Source organism: Mytilus trossulus, chromosome 9 (assembly GCF_036588685.1).
Source record: "Mytilus trossulus isolate FHL-02 chromosome 9, PNRI_Mtr1.1.1.hap1, whole genome shotgun sequence".
NCBI classification, from domain to species: Eukaryota; Metazoa; Mollusca; class Bivalvia; order Mytilida; family Mytilidae; genus Mytilus; species Mytilus trossulus.
The window spans coordinates 6,805,447-6,828,529 of record NC_086381.1 but is presented as its reverse complement, the minus strand read 5'-3'; the positions used below and the strand labels follow the sequence as shown (position 1 = coordinate 6,828,529).

Below are 23,083 nucleotides of genomic sequence, written 5' to 3'. Positions count from 1 at the left end.
TATATTACTTTTTGAAGGGCTGATTTACCATATAAACCGTGTTTGCTATTATATCTATGGTACTGCCGTTTACTTATGCAGCACCTCTATAAGATGGGTGATACACATTTTAAGTGATGTGTCGTAAGCTCAGATGATTTGTAATACCCTTTATACTATTAATGAACCTGTACTTTAACCGGAATATTTGACTTTCTTTCAGGTAAACAAAAACATTTATCTCTCATCTATCTCTTTAAGATTTGTCGGTCGAATATATTTTGTAACAATGTTATCTGATGAAGCTGTTACATCAAAAGAAAAATCAGAACTACTCTAGCTCAATTGTTTTTAAGATAAGAAATTCTCCCTATAGAAATATGATAGGGTCATAAATATCTGCTGTCATCTACATTTGTATGAAGACAAAGTTTTTTTGTATGTCTGTTGAAATAAGTCAGACTGTCATTCTACGCATTTTTTTAAATGTGTTTTTTTTTTTTTTTTTTTTTTTTGTGGATTTTTGCTGTTGAGATATACTTGGCAGTTTGAATTTAGACCTTGATTTTCATTGAATAAAATAGTTGAATTCTTCTAATGAGAATTTTTTTCTTTTATTGATAAATGTATACGGTAATTTAATCTTTAAATATTATCTAATATGTTTAATGGTTTGATATTTCCAGATGAAGGGTAAATTCAGGAAAACGCGTCTATTTTGAAGGTGGAGAGCTCTTTGCGTGTTTCGACATTTATACATCCTTTGTTTTCCGAATATTTGGAATCAAGCTTCCCTGGCGAAAACAAATCACATCATGACATTTTCAAATCAAAACCAAACATTTACCATGATACCAGTGATACATAAAACTTATACAATGGGGTTTATCGGTCTTAGTACTGCAACTACTGTATCTCTAGTTTGTCAACACTGAGGTTGTCAGTTTGAATCACGCACGTGTCAGATGCCCTTGTCTTCAATTCTATTTGAAGAAATATTTCTATATAAATACCAATTAACCAATCATATCAAATAAAATGACCAAGTAATTAATATAAAACCTACCTCTATTACAACAATACCTAAAATTGCAACGCTAGCAAAATGACAAATATGAGCAATTTCTTCCTCTATACTATATTCCTTATGAGAATCTATCACAGTCTTGATATCAAACATACTATCCATAGTTCGTACATCCGGGTTCATATCAGTCACAGGAAGAATGGTTGACATTGGTAATGTCCGTTTCACTCGGACTTTGTATTGTATAGAACTATTTGTGGAATTATTTATCACATCCTGATCAGAAATATTCCACTGAATTGTCGCCTGTAGAAGCATGTTAAATATTTCCTGAGTTTGTTTTCCTTTTAGGATTTGTTCGTTTGAATGTCGTATTAGTGCTAGAAAATATTGTGTACTATTGGTGAAGCTTTCTGTTTCTTCTAGGGTAACTGAAATAAAATGGTATATACATTTGAATAACGGTAAGGTATCAAAACCATTATTTGTTTTGCTTTTGTCATGTTCGTGTTTTAATCAAAATAAACAATTATTGTTAGAATAGGAGTTTCGAAGCGACAATATTCATCTGTACTCTAATGATGAACCCGGCAGCCATCATTACGATTCTAACTCGATCACGCGACTGAGGCATTAATAACAAAAAACTGTAAACAATGAACCTTGCACTGAAATCTAATCAATCATATTCCTGTTTTAAAATTCAAATCATTGAGTTTCTCTCCTGTTACATGCTGTGAGAATCGGAACAAGTTAAACACAAAAACAACAATAGGTTGCTGATCTTACGTGTTACTTTTTTCAGGCAATATCAATCATTGTATTAGAAATCTTACTCTACACTTTAATTATTAACTGTATTATGAAACATCACAAATGTCAAGAAAACATGTGATACATACATTTTGAAATGAAGTGCCGTATTGCCTATACAATATAATTTAATTATTTCTCCGGGTATCCTACAACAGCTTTGTCAAGAATCGATATCGGTAAATATAAGTCAACAAAAAAATTAACACAGATACACAGATTACATAGAAAAGTGTTATTTTTCAAGTTTATTTGCAAATATAGTATTAAGTTTGTGATAAAATTTGTTGTACATGTACAGGAAGATAAGTGGTAAACATAAAGTGAGACTCGCCATTGCACTGCTTACCTTTGACCTTGTACAAGTCGAGAGTTAACTCCCCTAACACTAATGCACAGTCGAAAATGCATAGAATTACTAGAGTTAAAAGCATGTATTTGCTTTTAAAAAATTCATATCCCCGTCGACGGATCCTGAAAAATAAGATAGATATAGAACAAATTCAAATTGAGATCATTTTTTAAATAAGATACTATCTGACAAGGTTGAGTAACCGTTCAAAATAACAGTCAATAAAACACACAAATACAGCACAAATTGAATGGAGCAACGGCACAATTAAAATCCTTTTTTTTTAATTCTGCTTTTATTATTAGATGCTTCTTACGGTTCTACGTATTTGACTTTTTAAAATTTAAGTTCGTCAAATATATATATATTTATGACATCCATGAGAACCTACTATTAGGAGTACTAATAGGGAGAACACTAAAACAGTACTGTAGGTTTCGCAATATTTGATTTGTTTACTAGATATCAATGGCCACCGCTGTAGCAAAACTATGGGGTTTTTTTTTTGGAAATAAATCTATTGAAATTGTAGATTTCAAGCTTTTTTAGGACTCCACAATTTGTTTCCAATGAATGATTCAGAAATCAAATAGATCAAATATCTATGTTTGCCAACATGGTCGTGTTTTACAGCGACTCTGTGTTTGCCAACATGGTCGTGTTTTACAGCGACTCTGTGTTTGCCAACATGGTCGTGTTTTACAGCGACTCTGTGTTTGCCAACATGGTCGTGTTTTACAGCGACTCTGTGTTTGCCAACATGGTCGTGTTTTACAGCGACTCTGTGTTTGTCAACATGGTCGTGTTTTACAGCGACTCTGCAAGGTGACTAGAGTAGTTTTAGACTTAATTAAGGGTTAACTTACAGCATGTATAATACAACTCTTTTTATCCGAAAGTAAGATTCAGTTTGAAACAAATTATATACGTGTATGTTTAAAAACTTTGCCTGACGTAAAAAAAATATATTTGTGGCTTTCTCATTTAAATTGTTTTACGTTTTGTCATGTCGGGCTGTTTAAGCTAATTACTCTAGTAATCTAGTAGTGTCTAATTGGCATTCATACATGTGCTGCATATTCTTATCTTTTGGTTCTTCAAATATAGGAAACGAAAACAGTCTTTGCTGATTATAAAGGGAAGATTTTATTTCAGATGAATCAATTAAAGCTCCAAGTTGTGAACGGTTATCACTGCCCTAACATTTAATTATATTGTATATATATTTTGCCCACAACATACTATTTTTCTACGCACTGTTCTATTATCATCGTTGTGATACTGTGAAGAATTGTTTATTAGTAGTTTTGCTCTCATGATTTTCAAGATTTTTCGTGAAGTGCTTAGTCTACGTAAACAAACAAAACGTCCTTATACACCATGTACTAACTATTACCCCTACTTAGGATAATTTATTGTCCTCCTACACCTTGCCAATTATAAATAATTACCGTTCAAACTACTGCGTAATGTTTAATTGACGTTAACCGTCGGAACCTCGCCTCAACGATGTAACCACTTGTTATCTCAAAATGATTTATATATCTTGGATCATGTAAGTCTCCCTGATGACTCTACTTTATGTACAAGAAAATAGGGGTTCTTCAACAAAGAGATAGATAAGTCATCTCTTATTGTTTGTGTAATTGATTTGTTTTTTGAAAGATAAGACCGAGACGTCCTATTTCCGTCCATCTCAAAAACAAAGAACTCTTCAATAACAAAGCATTTCAGTGTAAGGTTGACTGAATTGAAATTGTAAAATGTTTGGATTTGTTTAGAGAAAAGATTGTCATGACGTTGTACTTCATAACTATTATATTGAACTAAATGTTTCATATGGATTGAGTTATCATTGCTTTGGCCATATTCATAAATTACCGGTTTTATTTTCGTTGATTGTTTTGTCATAGATAAGGCTGTTGTTCTTTCGTTTGAATTGGTTCACATTTTGTGATGTCAGGCCTTTCATTAATGGGTTTTGCTCCTTGTTGAAAATTGCACGGTGACCTATGGTTGCAAAATCCGCCTCGTGTTGACTTTGCTGGATATTGTTGTTTCACTTGCAACCATACTTAATATCCGAATTCCCCATATCGTGATAACGTGCTTGTTATCATGTCTATCGTGTATGGGTTCGATCCCTAACCAGGTCGAACAAGAATCTTGTTATCATGTCTATCATGTATGGATTCGATCCCTAACCAGGTCGAACAAGAATCTTGTTATCATGTCTATCGTGTATGGGTTCGATCCCTAACCAGGTCGAACAAGAATCTTGTTATCATGTCTATCATGTATGGGTTCGATCCCTAACCAGGTCGAACAAGAATCTTGCTATCATGTCTATCATGTATGGGTTCGATCCCTAACCAGGTCGAACAAGAATCTTGCTATCATGTCTATCATGTATGGGTTCGATCCCTAACCAGGTCGAACAAGAATCTTGCTATCATGTCTATCATGTATGGGTTCGATCCCTAACCAGGTCGAACAAGAATCTTATATTGGTAGATTGTTTGTTTTTCCAAAAGAGGAAGACATCATGAACCTTTAAGGTGTTCGCTACCCTGGTTTTTAACTTTTTGTCAGATACAAGAAAGCTTCTAGTTTTATCCATCAATTAATATTCCCTCTAACCTCTTTTTTCATATTTTTGATACATATTGTTTCAAATGACAATTGTTGATAGCTGCATATTCCGAAAGCATATTGAATAAATTGGAATGGGATTCAACCTAGGCGATTGTGCAAAATATGCAGGATATATAAATATACAGCTACGTCAAGTTGAAATGTAGACCTATTCTCATATGAATTGTTTGTTTAGGATATCCGCGTTTTGCATAAAAATCTTTCATAAAATGTTTGAGCTGTCCATAGGTTTTATCCTTGCAGAGAACAGTGTTTGTTCCTACAAAATATTTTCCCTTTTTTAAATGACAATTAAAATTTTCAATTTTGAACTGTAATGTGTTTAAATTAACGGAAATCAGACGTGTATGTTAACCATTTTTTTAGACTCACAATATTGCGTTACTGTGTATGTATTTGTTTTTTCCTACATGTAAGTATGCCAGACTTATTTCCAGCTGCATAGTTAGCAAAGTTAAATCGATAAATCATAAGTTAAAATTAAAAATAACATTCTGCAAACAATATAAGCATGTAGTGGACGTTAACATGAAATGATGTTTAATTTTTACGCTTGTTTAGTTTGGAAACGGATCTACAAGAACAGTGATTGATAATAAAATATCTTAATTGTTTTTTAAGCTTTCTCACTTTCCAAAATGTTCATGAAGGTGTAAAGAGTCTTGTTGGAGTTCCTCCTCGAGTTCGTTCTCTATCTTTTCCACATATCCATGTGTCTTGGCGAGGACTAACGTTTCTGCTACCAAGGTCTTCAAAAGATAAAAAATATCAATTAGCAAAATATACAATGATGAATTTAAAAATTTTAAACGTATATCTATTTTCTTCATTTTATGTAATTTCATCATGAATAAGAAAGAATAAACGTCAATAAGACAGCATATTGATACATGTACATAATCATACATAAACAATTTACAGAGCACGCTAGTCTTAAAACACAGACAAGTGTCCCCACACTATGTAAATGAGTAGGTCCGGTAAGGGCCGATTTTGGCCTCAAATTTCAGGTTCATCTAACGAAATATTTTGAACACTTTTTTAACACTTAAGTGTCTATTTCAATTGATTCAATTCGTTAATGAGAAAGATTCTAACTAATAAAGTCATTAAAAACGCTTCGATTTAGGCTTAAATATGAAAAATCTATCAAATATGCAAAACATCGTCACTTTTCAGATGGTTTTTGGCAAAAATGAAAGTGGCCACATTCGTGTTCATCCTCAACCTTTATATGTGTTTTGTATTATCATCAAATACAACTACAATGCTTGTGTCATTTCGGTCTTTATTTTGAATACTCTATAATAAACCGATTGCCTCAAATCAAACATAAGGTCTAGATTTCAAGTTGGTGTGACCACAAACCGCATCAAACACAAAATTTCATTCATTTCCATGTTCAATTAACACAAATTTGACACTTAACAGAAGGCTGTTCTATATACCTTAATTGATTTAACAGCAACCTACCTTAAATCGAAACCTAGGACGGACAGACAGACACACTGACGCACAGCACTGAACATATTAACTATCATATTCGGCTCTTATTATAAGATAACTGTACTTTATGGAAATTATTTTTAACATATGCATTGTATATTACCCTGATAGCACTTTCCCTCCTCTTTCCATATTTGGGTTTATTTCCTCCGCCATCAGGAGTATGTCCATTCAGAGATGCACCAAAATTAGGGAACATCGATAAAATTCAGTTGTACTTTAGAGCTCATCGGATCCTGTTAAATCTTTGACACAGAACAAACTTCCCTATAAAATAAAAATATAGAACACCGATACACTAATGTTAAATTGAACCGATAATTGTTTCTTTTGATTAATATTTGATGTAATTATAGTGTAAAATATCAATTTTAATGTACCCTATTATCATAAACGATCACAAAACAAATATAACCTACATTTTATCTACAGAAATAAAAAATCTTGTTTAGAAACAGCTTGAATTACAGGTATGTACGTTTCAATTAATTTGACAGGGATTGTTGTAAAATTCGAAAAATTATGTTTTACTAGCAAATGGTACTATAATAGATTAACAGGGCCGTGGTTCTATATGCCACTAATAGTTGTAGGCGGAACCCAAACAACATTTAAATATTGCATGCAATTTGTATAAAAACAAAATATAGTGCAACAGTGATTATTATAACTATAACTATTAAACCGTTCATGGAGATCGTAGATAGAGATGCACATTAACATTCTTACTTTCCCACGTTTAAATATTTGCTGTTGTCTAGCATGCTATGACTAATGATAGTTAAATAACATTATGAACTTATTAAAACGACTACAATAAATCGATACTGGACAAGATCTGTGGAGGCTGTGGAAATATAAAAGTACTGATTTAAGTTATTAGCACTAAGACATTATAACAACAAATACTCGATTAAATCAAGTTAATATCATCCCATAGTTATTAACAAAACACTTCTGTTTCTTTTATTCTCTAAGACGAAGTTAATTACAAAACATGGGATGTCTTGTTTTATTGTTTTTGTTGAGTTTTTTTATTATTAGAAGTTGGAATTGTTGGTGGAAAGGGGGATGTTGTTGATTAACCGGAAATACGAACAATACAAATTGTGTATACCAAGGTAGTTGATGCTTGCATTGGCTACTGATACCCTCGGGGATTTAGAAGAGGTATTTAAAACGTGGTAATCATAACATTAATGGTACAATGGCTCATAATCATTGAATTTCGACTATTAATAACTCTTCAGTGATGCTCGCTCGATGTCACAAAAAGGTGAAAATATGTACGTTCATAGAGTCAGATGTATTCCAAATGAATTCATGTATATGCCATTATCTTATTTAAAAACAGGCGTATTATAAATATGGTGTCACATATTCCGTATAGCGGGTTATTTTCACGGGGTGTAAATTTTCGCTTATTTTCGCGGATTGAACAAAATCGTCAAAATAAATTCCGTCAATATAAAAGTCCACATGCAAAGGTATTAACAAATGATCGAATCTGCCAACATAATAACCGCCAAAATATTTCTTATACCTTACTCAATAAAAATCGCATATTTTTACACCCGCAAAGAAAACCACGCTATACCGTATAAAGGATACATTTGTGTATTCTTTTCAATTTTGATAACAGTAAAATAACATACCACAATATCTGTTTTGTCACGTGTAACAAAGTACTGGGTCTTTGGATAATGATTTAATGTATTGTCTTCTTTTGATAGATAATGAGTGTTTTTGGAAATATTCGTAAATCGTGAATTCAAAAATATAATCAACCAGTTATTATTCGAAAACTTTGATCAGAATATGTCTACGGCACAAATATAGACTTTAATCATCAATTGTGTCAACAATTTACGTCCGTTGTCATATAGTTATTCTACTTATTTGCATTTGCATATATTTTTCTGAATTTGGCCTAAATGAATCAAATTAGTGATAAAAATTATGAGAGAAGATAAGGAGATCAATGCAAAAATCAGCAGTAAAAGAAAACAAACGTCAAAAAATGAAAACACCGAAAACTAAAGCTTGAGTAACACAAACACAATCTCAGTTTGTTAATTTGTCTTTTTTGCACTCAAGCTTGTGCTTATTTCAGTGTCTAATTCATTAACACAATAAACATATCAATTTCTTTTAGATTCATTTCAAAGTTCAAATAAAGATCATTTAACTCTAGAATAATGCTTTTATTAATTTACAAATGTACTATATATATATATATGATATATGTTTGTGTGAAATGTAAATGACGTCTGTATCAATTTGTAGCAATCTACAATATATATGAATTAATTCTTGTCTTGCTGTGATCTGTTTTGTTAAAAAATCTGGTGTATAATCAAATGTTATTCCTTCTCCTTCAATACATATAAATGAAATCATCATTTTTATTAGTTTTTTACGTGACGTATTGAACTATGCAATTCATCATATTTACGTCAATAGATTAATGCTGATTCTGTAAAAACGAGGTTCTATTAGAACGCGAGGAACCTAAATGTCAAAAACTTATTTATGCCAATATATCTTTTTAAAGCAGACGTATTATAAAAATGGTGTCACATATGACAATATTTTATTCAATCGGCAGCTGGGAGAAACTTTACGTAAAAACAATATCTTATCTTATTAGAAAAGTTCACGTCACATCAAAGCATTGTAAAGATGTTAGCTATACAATTAAGAAAGGACATGGGGAATATGTCATAGCGACAACAAACCGACCATGGATCGGGCAGCAGCCGAAGGCTACAAATGGGTCCTCATTGTACCGAGGAACTCTCGCACCCGGAGGCGTCTTTAGATTCATATAATTTTATAGTCACGGTGTTTAATCAATACCGTTTCATGTGTTTTGCAAGTTTAATTGTTTAACTATTTAATTTACGAAAATACGGTTTGTTTGTTAAAAGAATCCCTCCTAACCTCCCATCCAAACTCCATAAACTTTATAAAAACTGTTTTTTTTTACATGGGTATATTTTAAAACAAAACGTGCGTAAGATGCCAAAATGACATTCAAAATGTATACGTGGTAGAGAAACTCACAATGTCTTGGCACAAACAGATCAAATGACACATGCCAACACGTAGAAAACGACAGACTGAACAACAGGGGACAGATTTACATATACGCAAAAGCGAATTGGTTACCTTTATTTAAACATTTACGCCAACACTAACTTGTGTATATTCATTTAAAAGGGTGAGAAAGAAAATAGAAGGAAACTCTCCTACTGGACCCTTAAGATGCCATGACTATAAATTAATAACGCTTGTCTTTTTGTAATTGCAACCTGAATTTACAACTTATTATGACTACTGAGCCGTTCTAAAAATCGTTTCTCTATTTCCGATGCAATTTTCTCCATATTCGCTTTGTAATTATGAATGTGTTGTCAATACTAGCACATCCTTCAATTTTCATAGTTTGGATCATGGTATCATTTCTACAGAGGACAACGAAAGACAATTTATAAAACCACGATCAAATTAAAGTTCACTCATCCATATCGTATTCAATCAAAATATCTTATCTTTTTTACATTGTATATGCAGCTTGTTACTTTCCGTAACGAGTGAGCATTTTGATGTCGCTTGGTATAAACTTTATTTAATCTTAATATGATAATAAACGAGTCTTTTTATTGTTATTTATAAAGTTATTATTGAAATCAAAAATCGCGAGTTGATATCAAGTTCTCAAGGGTTGTTTAACCGGTTTTTCTTAAGGAAAAAGATCATTTATAGTATAAAATTATCCTTAAAAACATAACTCTTGGCTTTGGCTATTTCAGGAATCCATTTTTCGTCAAGGTATGTCTCAGTTGTCGAACGTGAACGTGTCAAACTGGTCAAAGCTTTTTGTAAACTTGACAATGGAAACATTAATTGGCAATATGGTGAAAAATGTAAGCTAAATGTAAAACATCAGGCAGTCATTGTTAGATAAAGAGGACGAATTAAATGTATTTGCATGGTACTGTTTGGTAATAGAGGTATTCAAATTTACAGAAAACCATATTTCTTCCCAATGTAAAGGAGTGGATACAGTAAGACCCCTTTTTGTCCCAAAGTATAGCAGTTTTTACAAAATTGTTAAAATGTAAATTTTTAGCTATTTATTGGAAAGTAGAAGTATACTTCTATTACATAAAAATGGGCTGTTTTTTGACAATACTGTGCACATATATGGGATAATAACATCATTAAGTCATGCAATGTTTCTAAAATCTTCACAATTCTAGCTTTTGAAATTTGAAATGGTTTCCGTCTTAAATGAAAGTGGCTGCATTTGTGTTCATTCTTAATATTTAAATGTAAATTGTATTTGATGATAATACAAAACATATACAAAGTTTTAGAGTGAACGTGGATCCGGCCACTTTTATTTTTGACAAATAAGACATTTGAAAAGTGACATAATTTGGCATGTTTGATAGATTTTTCATATTTACGCTTGAATAAGAATGTCTCTAATGACAAAATCAGTTAATATCTTTTACATCAAATTTTAAAATCGACTGACGTAGACACTTTAAAGTGTTTAAAAAGTGTCCAAAATCTTTCATTAGATGAACCAGAAATTAGAGGCAGAAATCCGCCACTACCGGACCTACTTATTTGTTAGCCGATAAATAAAAGCTAACGAGTTTTCATTCACTAACATATAATTGATCTTTTATCAATTCATCTTTCTATTGATGGGTGTGACTGTTTTGGATAATATTGCAAAATATACTGTTTGTTTTAGAAACTTGTGAGATATTTTTTCCCATTGTGATTGATGGGACAAGTTATATAATGCAAATGAAACTAGCATGACCCAACATTCACCTTTCAATTATACAAATGCAAATAAAATCAAGGGGTGAGGATTAAAAAAAAACACTCGAGTTTTCAATTGAATTTGTTATGGCATCATATGTATGTAGCATACGCATGTTTGTTCATTGTTAAAAACCACAATAATAAATGCACACTCTAATGTTTGCAGTCGCATGGAAAGAAAATGAATATTGGGTCTTGATAAAAAAAAATATTGCAGTATACAACTTGTATGTTACATAATTTAAACTTTTAAAAAAAAATACTTTTTTAATAAAGTTTTTGTAACACAATCAACTGATAATAAAGTGCGATTGACTGCAAAACCTTTTTCGTATGTTATTTCAAGTATGCCCTTGTCTTTTAAACAAACAATGATTAATTTAAAAAAAAAAATTCAAAGTAGTAAATGCATCTTTAAATTTCCAACTAGCTACATTTTGTTCTCTTTTTTAGCATTTTATACTATTTTACATTGAGTAATTATCATGCGATACAGACTAACGTGTTTCATTAATTATAGATTCATAATGCCTTTATGTATCTTCTGTACTCGGTAAGATCCATGTTGTAACATTCACAGGGGTTTGCAAATAAAACTTCAAACGTTATTGAATATTTTTAAGACTTAACGTGTGTTTCTTTTACATTGTCTATGCATTCAAATATCTTTAAATTTTCTGCTATATACTGATTATCAGAATAAGATTTACCGGGAGGGGCATAAACATATATTCAGCCACTAAATAAAAATATACATCTTTCAAGTTATTTGTCAAATTAGTTCGAATCTACATATTAAAACACCTGTAAAACTTCGTTCTAGACTCTAATAGAAGTCAAACAACCAGCTTAATGGTACTATTGAAGTATCTATATTATATAAAGTTCAATCAATCATAGAATATGAATTATTTACTGATGGTGTGATGAAGAAGCACAAGCAACTGTCCTTGAAATTGATATAAAATAATACATAGAAGTTTAAGTAATTCTGATGTCATAATATAAAACTTCAGTAAATCATACTACATAAAATGTATTTGTGTATATATAATACCGATAGCTAAATATATCTTATGACAAGGGGCGTTATATTTATGGTTTCTGAAAATTGGCCAATTTCTGCAAATTTATTGTGATTTTTTTGTCAATGGGAATAAGAACAATCTTTGTTTCGGCTTAAATAAACAGATTTATTTCTGTTGCAGACATACAGCCAATACATCACAATTTAAAGCAATTATTTAGATCAAAGACGTTGCAGAGCGTTAATAGCATAATACTTTCATAGCGCCTAACGATTTGTTTTAAATATATCCCCATTAGGTAACATTTAATAATAAATCTCTAGGTTTTTCAGAGGATAAATGGTGCGTCAGATTTCTACCAGATATGAACAATATGTCAAGAGTCAAATATTAAAGCAGCGTCACATAATTTCAACACATGATTCGGTAGAACACAATTTCAATGACCTCGCCCATCCGGTATACGAAAAAAAGGTTTGCAACGTTGGTCTTTTATTAGGACATATATTTTTTTAGTAAAACCTTTACATTTTTTTTTATCTCTGGACATTTTTTTCGCATTCACATGTACTTACAAGCTTTATCTGAACATTTTGTATCTATTAACGCAAATAAAGGTAAAATGACGGTTGAAAGGAAAATATGTGAAAGAGGACACCATCCGACCAAAGAGCTGAACATAACACCACCATGAGTCTTCATTGCACCAAACGTATCAAGAACCAAAGGATTTGAGCTTCAGCTTGTCATATAACAATCAGGTAGATTAGTTCAAAGAAATGGGCGCCGCACTACATTTAGAAACATATAAATAAACCAAATCGTAAGAAATAAAACACTGAAGACTTACAAAAGGCAAGGTTATTGCATTGAAACAGTCTAAAAAATGCATTGGGGTGGTACATGATTTTTAGATATCAACCCTCCCCTACATACAAGCGTATTATGTAACAAAATCATTCTTTTATTTTTGGTACTATCAATTCATGTCTTCCGATTTTGTATAAATTGATTCTTGTCTATGTTGTTCACAACTGATAATAGAAGATGACAGCTTTTCTGACCTTTGGTTATAACGTTTTTGATTGGACAGTTATACTGTCATTCACTAGATTGATAAGAGAAGATTTTAGTACAATCGATTTAAGTAAGGAAAACATCACCCGCAAGACAATTTCCCCGGAGAAAATATTGTTATATAAGATAAACAGCTAACTTTGGACAACTGGACTGTACATATAACAACACAATTATTGTCTAAAATGGTCAGCTGTGTGGTTTAATTTCCTTATCCTGACATAAGACAAACCTCTGGAGAAATATCAATATGATTAATGAGTCTAAGATATATTCATCTGGTATTGTCTATATAAAATCTACAAATAAACATGCTCAATCTAAATGATTCCTTTTATAAAATTAAACCGTCTGCATATTTTTTCTTTTGTCATTTGTAAGCCTTGTTTGATTACTTTCAAAAACTAATTGTATTACGACGAAAAAGGAAGGAGTGTAACATAATGCGCATGTTAATGCGCTTTTTTATGATCACTAATGTAAAATTGTGCCTTATTGTCCCAGTGTTTTCCCTTAAATACATTCACAACTTTAATCGTATTCGAGATTTTGTCTTCATTGTTCGAGATTACGGTTTGTGCAGTATTTTTGGTGGTAAAGCGTAAAGATTAGACTGTATGCAAACATCATGATGACTTCAGTGTTTGTTATTTTGGAGTTCGTGATTAAAGGGATGTTGTTTGCGTGTGTGTATATAATCGTTTATTCATTTGTCTTTTGGTATCGTCCCTCTTTATTACTATACTATATATATTTTTTTCATAAACCTCCGCAGTTGGATGAATTTTTTATGAACACATCAGTCATTTCAATGAATTAAAACGATTTCTAAAAAAAATTTTAAAAAATCTTTTCTTCATTATTGCCCATTGTTCACATACTGAAGGTACATCTTTCCTTGTTTTGTTTTTATATTGATATATACTGAATGTTCACTTTGAAATAATGCCGTACACAATTTCATGCATTTATGTTATTTATCACAGGTGTATATCAAAGCGCTATAATTTGGTCATATTGAAGTTGCTAAGCTCTGTTCATAACACACCTGACAGTTATATACTTTCTGTTATTTGTATGTCACGACGATCGTTATAAATACTTTTTTTTGTAATATATCGTTGCTTTGTATTCTCTCAGTCTTTGGTAAAAGACAAACCTTCATTAAAACGTAATACATGTACATGGATAAGATTAGTGCAAATAATGCCAGTTTTTTGGGGGTTTTTTTTCCCCTAATATTGGGATTCGGTAATTTTACCGTATACGACTGGTATTTTTTGGCCAATGCCTCTGATGAACCGATATCACTAAAGGTCGAGGAAAAATTCCTATATACATATGCATAGATATAGTCCAAAGAAGACATATACAACTTATTGCTATTAGCCTACTCGGCCGGCCGACCCGACCGCTTGACCTTTTGACGCATACAACAATCACTTTTCCATTGTGGCGTCAGACATTTTGTTTTATGACGTCAAAATTTTACGGGAACCTGTGTGATATCCAGTAATGGCGGACAAATAGCGATAAGGTGTATTGCATCTAACCATTATATTCCTATGTTAATATATGCTAATAAGGTACTTTTATAAAAAGAAAAAGTCAGCATGAAACAAGGATCCTACATTAAACAAAATATATTCATTTGCATCCATTCTATTGAAAAACAATTTCCAATGATTGATTGCTATAATAGCTATCACCTTCTCCTCGTGGTAACTTGTGTTGTTCAGTAGAGATATCGATATCCCGGGATGGTTATATCATTTCATGTTATGCTTACTTTAATGTTATTAATGTAGCTACTAATGTTGCAAAGAATTTTTTGATATTTTCGTTACATTTCATGCTCCCCTGATTTTAGATACAGTTCTATTATAAATACAGTTCCTCATAACTAACTAATTTGAAGTTTTTTTCATGTTATGATGTTTATTCATCAATGCATCAGAGTATTGCTTTGTTAATGAAGATAAGGATATAAATAATGTTGTTAAAAACCACAACAATTATGTCGTAATGATATCTTACGGCCTTGCAAACGTATTTTATTATATAATTCTTTTTCAATTATATATAGTTATCGTCAGATAAAAATAAACATTTGGAAAATAAGTGAATTGCATAATTTTAATGTGCTGAACCATGATATGTTCTAAGTTTGTACTGATGCAAGTATAAAAGAAAATCACACAAGTGGAAGATGTTGGCAGCTAAATCAAGCTATCTGTTCTTATTTAGCTCAGTTATTTTTTTAATTCATCGTTTTGTTTGTGCTCTTCGACTTTGTTTGCTTTGTTTTATTCCACTTTTAATATTAATTGTCTCATTGGCACTCACACCACATCTTCCTATATCTATCCGTCGATATTGACCATAGATGTGTAATGCTCTTAGAGTGTTGCATTTGATTTATCATAATCATTAACCGTCTCAATGGATAATATGCTAAATAGGGACTGCTTACATATATGATATAAAACAGAACATTTATGGACCCTTTTTTATTTCTTACTATTATTTTGGATGATTATAACAATAATGATGAATTGGGTGTCATTTGCGAGTTAAAATGGTATCAGACATAAATGTTTTATAAATAACAGTTAAGTATTGATAATTTTACACGGTTTTAGATAGTTTACTTTATAGGAAGACATTGTGTTATGTCTAATTAAGTTCCATCGTACCAGAGGATGTTTAAAGAATAAAAAGTAAAATCACACAAATACAAAACTCCGCGGACAATTCAAAACAGAAAGTCTCTAATCAAATGGCAAATCAATAGTTTGATTACATCACACGAATGGACAACAACTGTCATATTCCTGACTCGGTACATGCATTTTCTTATGTAAAACGTGGTGGATGTAACGTAGTTTTATAGCTAGCTAAACCTCTCACATGTATGACGGTCGCATGAAATTCCATTAAAAAGACAACGATAAGTGAACAACACAAACATTAAAGGAAAAAATGTCAAAAATAAAGACACAGCAATCAACATAGTGGTATTACATTAATAACTATAAACACAAACACATATTAATTTTTTAATATTACATTAATTGAAGTTCACTTGGCTGTGTACAAACTAATTTGGAAATTCAATATTTTAAGAGGTCTTTAATCTGATACATGTTTCACTGACACGTGTGTCTAGTTTCTGTATTTTTAATATTATATGAGCTAAACAAAGAAATTCAACGAAACTTAAGTTAAATAGTTAATAGTTTCTGCCACTGTCTAACGTTCTGTATCTAAATGTGCATACATAATTTACTTTGAAACAATAAAAAGACTATTAAGGTAACCGTTATCCAAACAAGGTAAATCCATTATCACTCATTGCCAACTGGTTGCTAGCTTTAACTTAATGGTACATGGATACACAAAAAAGGGATATACATCATATAGAAGTCCATATACAATATTCCAAAATAAATAGGTGTCTCTACAACATATCATGCTCTAAATAAACACTAGTAAACAAGGACTATCAAACTTCATCAAGTAAACCAGGCTAATAATTGTGTCGACAGACTCAAGTTTTGTCTACATCAGACACGTCAGTGACACTTAAATGAAAAACATTGAAAAAATCAAATTTGAAGAGCATTAAAAATTCCAAAAAAGTTGCCATACGAGGTTACGGCAAGTAATACCGTGGCGTAGAAAACAATAGATTGTTTAACTTGTCACCTTCTTTGTTTGAACGACAAAAGATAAATTTAAAGAATATACTATTTAAATATCAATTCTGGATAATCACTTTACCTCAAAAATAAAGGTATAGAAATGCAGAGATATATTTCATAAAAACATCATTAATTAACAGAATTGCCTTATTATCAATGGATAACGGTTTCCAATTAAACGGAAAAAAAAAACAAATAACTTGTACTGAAAATATTTAACAATGTTGTCTTTTCTATGATATAGATGCCCGCAATTAAACAACAGCATTCATTCTGAATAAACTCTTTGAATGATACACAATGGACATTAAAAAGAAACAGTCACCAAACCCACCAACAGAGCCATAAGCTCTACAGGAAGTTACGATATTGTAAAAAAAAATCATATTAAATTGATAGATACAGAATTTTAAAGAAGGAAAATCAATGGTATATTTTATTTTATTTGTAAATTGTAAATCACCAGGTTGATGGTCATCTCTTTTAAAAAAGAATGCAACGATTGACCAAAGTAAACGCAGTTTAATCATAATTTTATAAATAAATAAATTAAGAAGGGATAAGACGGGTGTGTCAAAGCGACAACCACCCGACCAAAGAGCAGAAAGCAGCCGAAGACCAGCAATGGGTCTTCATTCCAGCGAGAAAATCAGGCACCAAGAAATCGAAGCTTGCTTCAACTGGTCCATAAATAAAAATGTGTACTAGTTCAATGATATTGGACATCATATTAAACTCCAAAATATATAACAGTTGTGAAAGGTACCAGGCTTATACTATTAAGATAAATGAACTAAATTTGAAACTCATACAAGACTAACTAAGGGCATAGGCTAAAAAAATCGGCGGGATTTAACATATTTTGTGAGATCTCAATCCTCCCCTTATGCATCTAGCAAATTTAGAACGCACAGTAAAAATAAAAGATGTCCGAGTTCAATGTCAGAGAAGGTAACAAAAAAAACTAAGCAAACTTTTTATGATACATAAATTAACAAAGGACTACTAACAGTAACTGAAACGTGAGCCATTAAAGTTAACGTTGATGTTTATAACCCTCTATACCACCATTCCCATGTGAAATTGTACTTTGAACTACAAAATCATTATACATTCTTCCTATGTGACGCTTATATCATCTGACGTCATACATGCGAAGCAATGCATGTGGTTTTTAAATTTGATAGATGCTTTTTGTGTTTTTTAGTTAAATATTTGTTTTAAGATTGTGACACAATGATGACTGTTGTGACTATTTTACCTAGTATATCTGTTTTATTCACACCTCGTTGTAAACATAATGGAAGTTGATGCGAATGTCATCCAAGGCATATGTTTAGCGCTATGACACAAGGTTTAATTCCCCAATGTGTACATTTTAAAATGCCTGTACTAAGTCAGGAATATGACAGTTGTTGTCCATTCGTTTTGATTTGGGTCTTTCCGTTTTGAATTTTCTTTTGTGATTTTAACTTTGTTTAAGTTTGTTATGCTAAACTATTATTACCGATTGATATGACATTTACAGCTTATAACTTTATATATTCTATTCAATAATGATAATTCGATTAAACAAACTAAAATCCGGTTCAAACTCCTACAAATCCGGGAGAAACACAACAACTATAAGCGGAAAACAATGTTACAACAAAAGCACTTAATTACAACAGCAAAACAAATCCTACCAACATACATAGAAACAAACTGGTGTTAACATTTGCTATATTCCTGACTTGATAAAGGGCATTTTAGGACAAAATGGTGGCGTGGACCTGGTTTTATGGCTAGCCCAAATCGCTCGCTGATTTGACTATGATAAGACATCGCTATAATGACAACACTACTTAACCGACAAAATCATATTACATGTTACAACTGTATACTGTTCATTTAAAATAGCCTGTGAACCTATTGATAGCTGCATCTCTACATAGAGAAATCTATCCAATTTGTGTTTCGAGATAAATTTGAAGAAAATACTATTTTGACATTTGTTCCATCATATGTTTTTTCATGTTTGATATTTGTCTAAAGCATAGATATCAAGGGAGATTTTCTATTATTGATGATATGTTTTCAATTGGTTCTGTAATTTTAGAAGAAAGGTATTTAAAAAAAAATAACAAACGATGAACGACTGAGGCCAAGTGGTAGTGGGTTTATGATAAGGTGGGCTAATAATAACATTGTTTTTCTCGTTATGATTGTTATTTTAATATTTTATTACATGCAATGCATCAACTACATCAAAGACATAGATACTTTTAGTATGTTAGCGTCATGTGGTGAATGTTGCTTCGTTGCAGGTTTATATTGTGTTATAATTTGTAATAAGGAGCTGAAAAGGAATGTTTATTATCACCTGATAAGAAAGGTCGGTGCACTTTCAAATATGTTTGACTGCAGTACGCAGAAATTTAAACCTATTATAGGATAATAATATATGCCATGCATTCATGATGCATAAAGAAGTAAAGTTATCTCGTTCTCTCTCTCTCTCTCTGCTTTTGAATTAGGATAGAAGTTGGCTAGAAGAAGAGGAAACCTAATGCCAAACCTGTTGTCACGATCGAAACCAAATACAAAAAGCCTTAACTTGAGAATGATTACGTTATAGAAAATTTGGACATCAATTAATATTTATTATAACGATACAAGTACCCATGTACTGCATCATATGGCTCGTAATGAGCATAACGATCTAGAAATGCGATATTTATAAACCTGATGAAAAACATGGTCTTTAGTCTTTGTTTTTTTTTTATTCTTTTCATTCGTTTATTTAAATTTTGCATCATTTTCATTATTACTTTCACTTTCATTTTAAGTTTCACTTTCATTTTAATAACCTGCAGTTTCACTAATTAAATTGTTGCTTATATTTTATATTTTTGAAACCCTCAGGCTATTTTTTTGTTTACATTTAAATACGTTTTCAATTGATAACGGTACAAAAGAATGGCATCACAATTCGAATAACTTAGTGGTCGATTTTATTATTGAACTAATATAATCAATAATATAATATTATATTTATCATCAATTTTGAAAATCAATTCTAAGCATAAGTCATTGTAAATGAGGGGCATAAGAGGTGTACCGATGTCCAAATCTCTTAAATCTATTCCGAAAAAAAACAAACGAAATCAAAGCGATAAAATCAATAGGACCCACTATTGAGGGCTTTAAGGGGAAACTTAATAGGGACCACTATTGAGGACTTGAACGGGATACTCAATAGGGACCTCTATTGAGGGCTACAATGGGAAAAGCGTTTCCTTTTGTTAATTTGTGTACAGACACACTTGTAACAGAGTTGATACATGTAATACCAAAAAGACTAACGCTCAGAAAATCAGGAATATTGTGTGTGATTCTTCTCTAGTCTACACTATCAGTAAATACCAAACATGATATATATCATCAATTTTACTGCTGCAATTTATCGATGTCAAATTGTCGTTAATATATCAATTGTATAAATAGTATAAAACAGATGTATTAGTTTTGAATTATCTACTTTTAAAATACATTGAACAGCCAACAAAATGACAGTGGTAATTTAAATAGTGTTATCAACCAAAACACTTAGAACTACATGTAATCTAACAGCGGCACTTCTTTATTCGTTGTTGACAGTTATTTGAGTATAGTTTAACTTTCGAATGCGGAAATGATATATAACAACTACCAATTATCAATAATATTGTAGTTAAATAAAAAAAATCAGTTTTCAATAAACCGTTTAGAAAAAAAAACATAATTCGACGACTTGACCTATGGGAAATATCAGTTTTAGGTAACATTTGTAAAAACATACATAGGCCTACCTTAGAATATGCAATCCTGGTAATTATTATAAATCCATTTACAATGAACATATTGATTGAAAAAATTCTTAAACATAAATGTGAGAATATTTGCACGTCATGCTCCTACGGTTCAATTTCGATATATATCAACTTAATTTAATCAATGACGTAATCAGAAACAAATCGTGTTATTATAACGGTTGAAGATGCATCGTTATTCCCAGGTGGATGATTGACGATAAAAAGATGCATTTCAATTTACAAAAATATATACAGTATAGTTATTTGAGTTTTATAAATCTATTATATTCTGTTATTGTTTCCAATTTTCATGACTTTTGTTCTTTATTATACATGTAACAATAAATAATGTTAAAAAGATTAAAAAATTAGATAAGCTTTTTCTAAAAAAAATAAAGCACTAAATAATTAGAACAAAATTGAATAAAATTGCGATAACATCGTATCGTGCATCTTGGGAATTTAGTTAAAACGTTTTGCTAATTAGATTTTTATTGTGTTAATGTAATAATATAAAGATAACACTTAATAAAGTTTGTGTGTCCAAACATATGGGATGTTTTGCAATCATAAAATCGATTGGAACATTGCTTAATTAAACTGTTCAAGTACGCACTTCTCCTGAAACATGAAAAAGATGTAGCGAAAGATGGCTTATGTCTACTTATCTATTTGTAATGTTTTATAAATTAATTATAGTAAAAAACAAAAACGGGTGCAAATCTTGTAGGACCGAGACTGTTCATATAATTTAAATGACTTTGTGTAGCCAGCAGATTGTCAGCGATGAATTTTGACCCGTGAGAGCTTTACGGAAGTTTTAAATACACCATTTAATTATCATACCAGTGACAGTAAGGGAAAACGGAAAACGGTGGTAGGCATTCCTCTAACAATACCAATACTATCATAATCTAAATTTACCACATTTTATAATTAAAACTTAGACAAAACAGTTTCTTGCGGTTTAACTTTTGTATTAGAAATGTAAGTGCAATGGGGGTTTATCATATTCGAACGTAAAAAAGGTTAATTATATTTATGGCCACCGTCATTTCAAATCAAATTTATGAAAACGAGGAAGCCTTCACGTTAAATACTAACGAGAATAGTAAAATCTGTTCCAAAATACTAAAACAATATTAACTTCCTTCACTTACAGTGGATACACAAAAGGTCAACATACAACTTGAAAATTGTTACAATTTTTTAATTAACACGAAAACAATTTCAACTTTTGTTCACATTTAACTTTATTTATAGTATGTTATATGCAAGAAATTTTATCGATTCTTTACGATTTCAGGAAATTACATGTAGCAAAACCCGAGTTAAAGCGACACACCTAAATAGAGTTAAGTAGACAGTTTGGTTAACTCAATGTTTCCTCTAAATAAGTTTGTAGCAATTAGATCGAATTAAGAAATGTTCAAACGCAAAGAATTCTACGTTAATTTAGCAATAAATTTATCTTTGATTACGTGGAAACATTTGCTGAAACTAGATGAATTGTTGAATACGAATGCATTAAACAAGTGTCGGGGTTTTAAACGTGAATAGATAAATAGGGCTCTACTACAATAATAACTATGTATTGATTGTCCTATTTGTATCTTGTGTCCCTTTATATATTTTTTTTTATTCTTGTGTCACTGAATAGATATAAAAAATGTAATAAAGAAAAGAAAAGAAAAATTGATTTAGAAATGTCAATTCAGAGCTACATTACACAAAAATGATCATAAAAAGTTCTTGTTTAAAATTAATAAAAGCACAAAATCAATTATGAAACACGTGTAAAATGTTTCCACATTCTTGTGAACATATAACCAAGCACTCAATAACCATTTCAACTCTTGTAACCACCATAGAGACATATGTGTTATTCATTTAAGTGTTTGAAGTGGTAAGTTAATTATAAATACCATACGATAGATATAGAACTGATAGACAACGGTCATTCATCATTGAAAAGGGATACTTACATGTGTAAATGTTGGTTTTTTCGAAATTGTTTACAATTGTACATTCAGTAAAATTTTACTTATTACTCACTCTAGGGTTCAAAGTGTAAAACAAATCATTATGCCAGGTACATAATGATACAGAACAAATTATGATCTCACATTTTAACATATACATGTAAATGTTAATAATAAAAACATATGATTTAAAATCTGTGATCCTTTATGAACGATAAGAAATATTCGAATCATTCCACTACCCAAGCAAAATACACCTGCTATGCATTATATTGTATC

General features: G+C 31.1%; 1 protein-coding gene across 1 annotated transcript in view; it reads right to left on the bottom strand.

Annotated features, from left to right (window-relative positions):
* LOC134685043 (uncharacterized) overlaps window positions 1–23,083 on the bottom strand; it is a 55,249-nt gene that overhangs the window by 9,655 nt on the left and 22,511 nt on the right. The window contains exons 2-5 of the mRNA XM_063544411.1: window positions 6,436–6,599; window positions 5,457–5,575; window positions 2,169–2,293; window positions 1,046–1,437 (exon numbers count right to left, since the gene is read on the bottom strand). Coding sequence (XP_063400481.1) covers window positions 1,046–1,437; window positions 2,169–2,293; window positions 5,457–5,575; window positions 6,436–6,531 — 732 coding nt within the window. The 5' untranslated portion in view covers window positions 6,532–6,599. The remainder of the gene's footprint in view (window positions 1–1,045; window positions 1,438–2,168; window positions 2,294–5,456; window positions 5,576–6,435; window positions 6,600–23,083) is intronic.